Genomic DNA, 7979 nt, shown 5'->3' with positions numbered 1-7979 from the left:
TCGAACTTTGATGTGAACCAAAACGTGACCTCTGGTTCGTTTACTAACTTCAGATTTAACTGTGGATTTCAGATGCTGAAGCTGAAATAATTTTTTCTTTGCATTGAAACTCCTCCATGTCGTTCATCATGAAAACCTTACAGCCATTTYTSTCTTCATAAGAATSTCTGGACTTTTCATTCTGACTGAAGAAACGATCCATTCTGAGCAAACGACCKTTTTTGCWGGTTATCAGCTGGGTTTTGTAGTTTGACTGACTGCTAAGTGAAAAGCACCAGATGTTGTGTAAATGTTAATATTGATGTGAGATGCAGCTGAGAATAACTGTGACCTTCAGTCAMACCTCCACTTCTGTTTTAGGCTTAAAAAACAAACTTTTTATAACAAATCGGKTTTTTTTCTCTGCTGCTTCTGATTTATTTCAACTCTGTTTTGTCAGGATGGTTCTGTCTGCTGCTACTCCAAATGTTAGTCTGTATTAGCATGAATTCAGTGCAAATACACCAGATAATTATTTCTAAGCTGCTTTTATTGCTGCMGTCTCTGTGTACTAAAGTTTCTAAATCCCCAATTGTGAAAGAAATTGAGAAATSCAGTGAGGCAGGAGGATGAAGAAAAGGATGTAATGGGAGGAGAAACGAGGGAGGATGTGTGGAGGGATATTCTGCCATAAAGCTTCTTACTATGAAGCATTTACGGCTTAAGAAAGGCACTGGAAGGTCGGAGAGAAGCTGTCAGCGTGGAGGCGACGCGGTGGGAGTTCTCTCCTCTGGCTCGATGAGACTGGAGCTTTTACTCAAATTAAACAAGGAGCATTGTGGGAGGGTGTTGTGTTTCCGCTCTAATCTTCTCGCATGCCGCTGCAGCGACTCAGGTTCCTGTTTTCACATTCACAGAATGTCTKCTAGCATCATCGGCTATTGAAATGGAAAACCCGACAGCGACACGGCAGAGGGGGCATTCTGGGAATTGGGTTTGGTTCCGACTCTCTGAGGCTAAAACATTTTACTTTACACACAAAGATACTTCACTGAAAATCATTAATTATTAGAAAACACAAACTTTAAAATGCTCAGAAGTCAGTTATTGTCCGCCATCATTTCTGTCAACTTAATTTACTGCGTTAGATTCGCTCTGGGCTGATAATTAAAGTCAGGGCGGCCATTTGCAATCGGCTGTCAGAAGTGCTTCAYGTCAAACCGTTTGCAAAGATTTAATTGCACACTGAATCAATTTTCTGTGCTGAAGTTAAATGATAGTGACTTCCCCCGAACCGGACCGGACCGGACCGGACCGGACCGGACCCAACGGCGCCTGCTAACAGAACCATCAGGACCAACATGACAGACGCCTCAGCGTATCTGGATGAACTGATTCAGATTGTGTCTGTTTTAAATGATATGAAAAAAATTCTCCCTGATAGATTTTTTCTGTTGTTGCCTTTTATTACACTGAAATGATTCGAATTAGAAAATAAATGTTAAAATCAGCCAAAAATAAACTGAGAAATTAGAAAAAGCTGTTTTCTTTAAAAAGGGAAAAACGTCACACAATCCGCCGTTTTTCTGTTTCTGTGGAGGAATTGCTGCGTAGCTTCAGCTGAATGAACCCGACTCTGGTTTCCTGTCTGATCATTTCAGAGATAATTTTCCCAACTAAAGACACAGAAGGTTCCTCCTTTCAGGTTGTGTTGAATTTTGTTTGACCGTTGAATTGAGGACCAGTTAGAATAGAATAGAATAGAATAGAATAGAATAGAATAGAATAGAACTACTAATAGAAAAGTACTTTATTCATCCCAACCGTTGCCTGCGTCTGTAGAATCCGGCATCGACTCTTCCATGGAGACGAGCTCCTTCCCAGAGCAGCTCAGATCACATGACCTCCAGTCCTCAGAATATCGACCAATCGGGATGAAACTGCGTCATGTTACTGGCTCATGTCAGAGACTCTACCATTCAGCTTGATGGTAAAAGGTTTGTTGTTTTGTGTCTGTCTGCTCAGATTCTGCTGTCTTTGTTTGTTCCTGCTGAATGATTGTTCCTTTCCACTGTTGCCTTGTGCTTCCTCTGTATGAGGGATTATAAAGTAAAAAAGCCAAATAACAGATGAAAACCCTTACATTTAGTTTTAACCGTTTTATTTTACACAACATAACAACACGGTACATGTTGTCTTTTTCTGTACAGAAGCTTTCTGGGAGCTTGTGACCAACACAGGCTGAAGTACCAATGTCAGTGAAAAGCTCACAAGATAATCACGTTTTCTTTTTCTTCTCATGTTTAAAAATAACAATTTCATAAGAGGTCCATTAAAATGTTCTTCTGTTTGTTACTTCTTGTCTTTATATGTCAAGAAAATGTCAGTACTCCCCATTAGGTAAGAAAGGCTTTGTGTGAAATCCGTCTCTTCCTTATGGTATCCGGTTGCTCCGGAGCTCTCGTTAGTGGAGCTGAAGTCATAAATCCAGATCTAGTTACTGCTAGGGAGGGTCTGTTAGTGCAAAAGAAGGCACCGACTGCTGTTCTCTTGCCACAAAATGAGTGCATACTGTATGCAAGTGTGCAACTGTTAAAACGATGTGCTTTTCTTCTTGCTGCAGGGTTCTTCTTCATCTTCTTTCCCTTTATTAATTTCCCTTTTGTGGTGCTTTCAGATAAGGTGAATGTGAATTCAGAAATGACGTGGCAAGCTCATTGTCTTGTTTTTTTTTCTTTTGTGCTATAARGTGGATCCAGTAAGACAACTCCAACGCTACGAGACAAGGCATGTTATCCATGTACCAAAGGATAATGTCAAGGTGGAGAACAAAACTGTAAACAGAATACAAARAACAAGATGAAAAGAARGAGGTAAAAAACTTTCATCCAGAAAACATGTCCAATCAAATCAAACACATAAAAACACAATTCAAACATGAAAACAAACTGATTCAGAGGCTGACCGGCTCTTCATGTGGAAAAACAACCCAGACGCACCGCAAACACACACACAGCTCAACAACACGAGGGAACCGAAGTTCCTGTGACGGCTTCAGTTCAAACTGTGCTTTCTAAGATCCAGTCCGACTCGCAGCGCCCTCTCTCCGAGTCGCCGTCTTCTTCTTTAGACAGCAGCATCCCGCTCATGGACTGGCTCCGTTTGTTCCGCATCACGCGGCCCAGCTTGGCCCCTCCGGCCCTCTGATGGGGCGACTGAGTTTTTGCGCCCTCTTCGCTGAGCGAGTACCTCCTCCTCGCCCTGCTCCGGCCTCCCTCCTCCGTGGGGAGAGTCTGGTAGGAGGAGACGGCGCGAGGAGCCCGGCGCAGGACGGGCGTTTCTCTGAACCGCATGGAAGGAACCGGGCTGGGGGCCAACAGGGGCCCGGAGAACGGCGAGGGGACGAAGGGAGGCGGCGGGGTTTTGTTGAGACTGGTGGAGTTGTTGCGGTTGGTGTTGAGGTTCTCCAACGGGGTGGAGGACGGGGTAGAAGAGGGCAGAGGGCGAGGAGAGGAGGGCGGCGGGCGGCTCTCGGGCTGAACGGGAGCCGGCTTCCTCTTGGACTTGTGCAGGGACCCGGAGGYGGCGGTGGGCGACCCGACGCCAGTCAGAGGTCTCTGCTCAGCCACTTTGTCCCGGTCTTCACCGCCGGCCGTGGGGCTCCGCGCCGCCCAGCTCTGGCTCAGGACAGACGTGGCTGTGGAGCAGTCAGGCATGGAGCATTCAGACGACTGAGTCAGGGTGTCCTTCTCTCCGGGTCCCGCCGCCGCAGCKCCGCTCTTTTTCTTTGAGCCAGCAGACAAATCATCCAATCCAATTGATCCGTGTTTAGAGGAGCTGGGAGTGACGGTGCAGCCATGTGACTGCTGCCCGTTGGTCTGCGAGTGGACGTTGGTCATCGACATGGAAACGCCTTTGCCACCTTCACCAGGGTTACAAACCTGACGAACAAAATGGAAGGAAAAAAGGTTTTATCCAACAAAATGCCTCTGGAAGAGCTTTAGTGACATTTTTATTAAATTAAGGTCAGTTAAAACAATTTGCATGTTATATTTCATCATAATATTTTGCATTCCAACATCGGGATTAATCTGTTCTCAAAATGCAACCAAAGCAGCTGCAGCCACAGAGCCTTTCTGGATAAAATGATTCATTCAGTGGATTTTATTTTCATCCAGGACTGAAACCATTAATGGGATTAATCCTGATGAATCAATCACTGAAATAATCTTCATTAATTTAGTAATGTATTAATCATTTACAGCAGAAGACAGATTAAAAAGACACCAGCAGGTTCCCCTCAGGATGGCTGAACAAAGCCAAGACTTAAGAGTGGCCTAGTCAAAGTCAATGCTGTGGCATGACCTTAAAAAGGCCATTGCTGTTTAAAACTCTCCATTGTGGCTGAAGTAGAACGATTCAGCAAAGGTCAGTGGGTCATCACTGCTCCACAGCTTCACTGCAGGTTTTCACAAACTGATTGCTGCCAGTTTTTATTTTTATGGAATAATCAGCTTTTCACACCAATTCATGCACATTTATTCCACSTCATCTCTGCTCATGTGAGATGAAGTCCTCCTGTCCTCACCCACCTTGTAGCGTATCATCAGGATGATGATGAAGACGAGCACCGAGGCGACGATTATCCCTCCGATGATGATGATCATGGTCCCACCGAGGAACTGGGACTGCATGAAGTGGCAGCGCATGTACTCCGACTCGGTGGTGAACTGCACGCAGCCCACCACGCGCGTAGCTGTCAGCGACGTGATGACGTCATCGTAGATGGCCAGCACACACAGGTCGTACTGAGTCCCCGCRGCCAGGTTGTTGACCAGGAAGTTCTCGCTTGACGGAGGAATCATTCTGGAGCAGAGAGGAGAGGAAACCGTYCATCTCAACAGAAATGCTTCTGTGATTAATAAAGTCATAGTGAAGCCACAACATCAGACATTTTCATCRGTTGTTGGTACTTTGGAGTGGCTTCGYCACCAAAAACCGTTTTGATGCTGGTCGTCTGTAAGAGTCCTGACACTATGAGATCAACACATTCAGCACAAATGGAAGAGAATCGACGAGATTCATTAATCAGACAAGTTAACATGTAATGCAGGAAGTTTRGGCTCCATTAATTGCAGGGTAATAAATTAATTGCATTTTAATGACAGAATTCAAAAACCAATTTTGATAAATTGATATGAGGTCAACAAGACATTTATTGTTAAATACTTWAAAAAATTATTCTTGCAAAAATATTTAGTTTATCTTGATCATTTAAAAAATGTAACATTTTAATTATTTGCACATGTAGGGAAACACAGATAGAGCTTTACTGAGYTGAGTCGGTTTTTCTTTGAGTCACATTGACTGCAGTTCTCACTCTGAACTGCCTGTCTGCTTTCTGGAACGTCCTCATTAATTTGCTAATCAAATTCCTCATTAAATGCAGCAGCAGGGCGGCTGGTTGGCGGCTGGTTGGCCGCGCCGCGCCGCGCCGCGCCGCGCTGGGCGTCCGGAGAGGAGCGGCGGCCGCCCACAGCCCGGTCAAAGCTTCTGGTTTACAGGCTGAGCTCAGTGAAGGTTAGGAGACATGTTAGGGTTTAATGGTCAGTATTAAGAGCTCCAGGATAAATGTAGCAATAGGTCACCGTGCCCTCAGCTGAACAGCATAATCCTGTAAGGTGTGTGTGTGTGTGTGTGTGTGTGTGTGTTGGTGCAACCCCATGAATGCTAATAGGAGCATCTAAATGTTAGATGACTGCTGTCTTCCTGCTCGATGTTTTAATCACCATAACGAGGAACCTGAGCTAAGCACGGATTTAACTCGACACATTTAAAGTGACATTGAAGCCTGCAGGTTAATGGCAGGAGCCAATGTCACTAAATCCTCTGAGCTCACACACAAGTGGCCACATTTATACACAACACAGACAGAGATTAATCTGCCTAATATTGCTGCGGCTGCGGGCTTCATTTGGCTGTAATAATGAACGCGCTTCTGTCACATTAGTCAGCATTAAGTAATGGGAAACATTTTTCTCCCTGGTTTTTACCTCTGTAAGGCTCCGTGTTTACTGACTCATTAGAACTTTAAATCCCTGAACATGCATTAAAAAGTGCACCAACAAAACAGTGTGAATATTATGGTGGTGGATATATTTACTTTATTAGGCACTGAGAAAAAACTGCAGGGAAACAGATAGAAGTTGTGAAACGAGGAGCTGCAGCGTCATGGTGTTTTATTTTTGCTTCAACCCGTTTTCAGCTTCATGTTCTTGGAAAATCCCACGAACTGGACAGAACTGGTCCGGCTCTCRGCTTCACTGGGTTTTCCAGATAAACTTTGGGGATGGGATTTAACCCTGGTTTGTGAATTACGGCTCTTTGCTCAGGGCTCTACTGAGTCAGGGACCAACACAAGCTGGAAGAAAACAAAAACACTTTTCTATTTTATGACACATTTYGTAAGAACTTGTGTTTTTACACCACAGCTGGTAAAATAGAAGTTAAAATCTAATTGAAGTAAATTACAGGAACGTGTTACTGTCTCTTTAAGACTCTGAATTTGATCATCTACGTGTCATAAGTGGATTCTGAGTGAAACCTCAACCTTTGACCTCAGCCTGGTTCTCCAGCTGAATTGTGGGACGGCTGCAGATGTTCCCGTCCAGAATGCTGGASCAGCTTTTGGAGAAAAAGGTTGAAGGTTTTGTAGTTTTATTGTGATAAAACTCGGAATCCGCYGTGGCCCTCAGTCGTTACTCTGACCATCTGCTGACCCGAACTGATCCTGACTCATAATCAGCCATATGGCACATTTCACAGTGTCTGCAATAAACTTTTCCGTTTGGAGTAATAATTCAGTCTGGCCACAGTTTTGGCCGTTTCATTGCAAAATTAAATGTTTGGAAATTCAGAGAGAGAGAAAAAACATTTAGTCAGATTTTTGCACCAATCCGCGTTTTAATCTCTGGTTCCATTTATCCCTCATTCTTGACTTCTGATTGTTTAARTCACTGTTTGTGAAACTTATGCAGAAGCTTAAGTTTCTCCAAAATGAAAATAAGATTAATATTTAAATGTGTTACATTCTCAGCAGCACAACAGAACCGCCAGCCAAGAGTTATGAGCTGGAGTTTCCAGAATAAAGCTCTGATTTCCAACTGCAGGTGAATGCATCATGTAATGTAACCCAGTTAATTAACATATATGTTGGGCTGGATTTAAAAAAGATGAATGAAAATTAAAATTACATTATTTTTAACATCTATTTGACAGGAATGGATCCTCAGAACCTGGTTCTGTTCAGCTGCTAAAGTATCAGAACTTTGTAAAGTGAAGACTTAAGATATTGTAGCTGAAAAAYAATACATGAAAYGTATTTATTGTAGCAGTTAGCTGATGGTAGCAGGAACACGCAGATTAAAATCAGCAGGATGTTTCTGAGATCAGGAGGAAACGTCCACAGGGACACCAGAGACCAGGGACACCTTCTACAGAAAACCATTCACTAAACTACACCTGTTAAAGCTGCAACACATAMAAATGACTAATTGTTTCCCTGCCTGGTGCATGGGAGTGTTTCTACAACCGCCCACAGTCGCCATGGAAACCAGATGTTAAAGCTCGTTTCCTGGTACCGAATGCCAAACAGCTCAGCGAACATAGCAGCATGTTGCTTCATGTAAATGACAAAGGAGCTCCAGCCTTTGGTTGCCACGGTTACGAATCCCGGAGGCGGAGCTGGATGTCTAATTATGCTTCCTGGTTTGCTTGGCCTGTTTTCCCAATGTATTCACATGAATGAAACCATGAGCTGCATGAGTCTGGCTGTCACACAGGCCAGATGGGACGCTTTCCAGTCTGACCAGTCTGACCAGTAAAGCCGTTTGTAAAGGCCGTCAGTGTCGACCTGAGCATCATCACTCAACCTCACAGGAAACCAACAACAAATCTGCTTCTCTGCTTCCTTCCTTCCTTCCTTCCTTCCTTCCTTCCTT

At 44.0% G+C, this 7979-nt stretch overlaps 1 protein-coding gene across 1 annotated transcript in view; it reads right to left on the bottom strand.

The window, feature by feature from the left end:
* Positions 1-2123: 2123 nt before the first annotated feature.
* Positions 2124-7979, bottom strand: part of lrfn5a (leucine rich repeat and fibronectin type III domain containing 5a) — a 39961-nt gene continuing 34105 nt past the window's right edge. Inside the window, exons 8-9 of the mRNA XM_008401924.2 lie at positions 4572-4845; positions 2124-3920 (exon numbers count right to left, since the gene is read on the bottom strand). Of these exons, the coding sequence (XP_008400146.1) occupies positions 3039-3920; positions 4572-4845 (1156 nt within the window). The 3' untranslated portion in view covers positions 2124-3038. The remainder of the gene's footprint in view (positions 3921-4571; positions 4846-7979) is intronic.

The sequence above is a fragment of the Poecilia reticulata genome, unplaced genomic scaffold (assembly GCF_000633615.1).
Source record: "Poecilia reticulata strain Guanapo unplaced genomic scaffold, Guppy_female_1.0+MT scaffold_145, whole genome shotgun sequence".
Taxonomy (NCBI): Eukaryota; Metazoa; Chordata; class Actinopteri; order Cyprinodontiformes; family Poeciliidae; genus Poecilia; species Poecilia reticulata.
The sequence above is the reverse complement of the archived record's forward strand: the minus strand, read 5'-3'. Positions and strand labels throughout refer to the sequence as shown.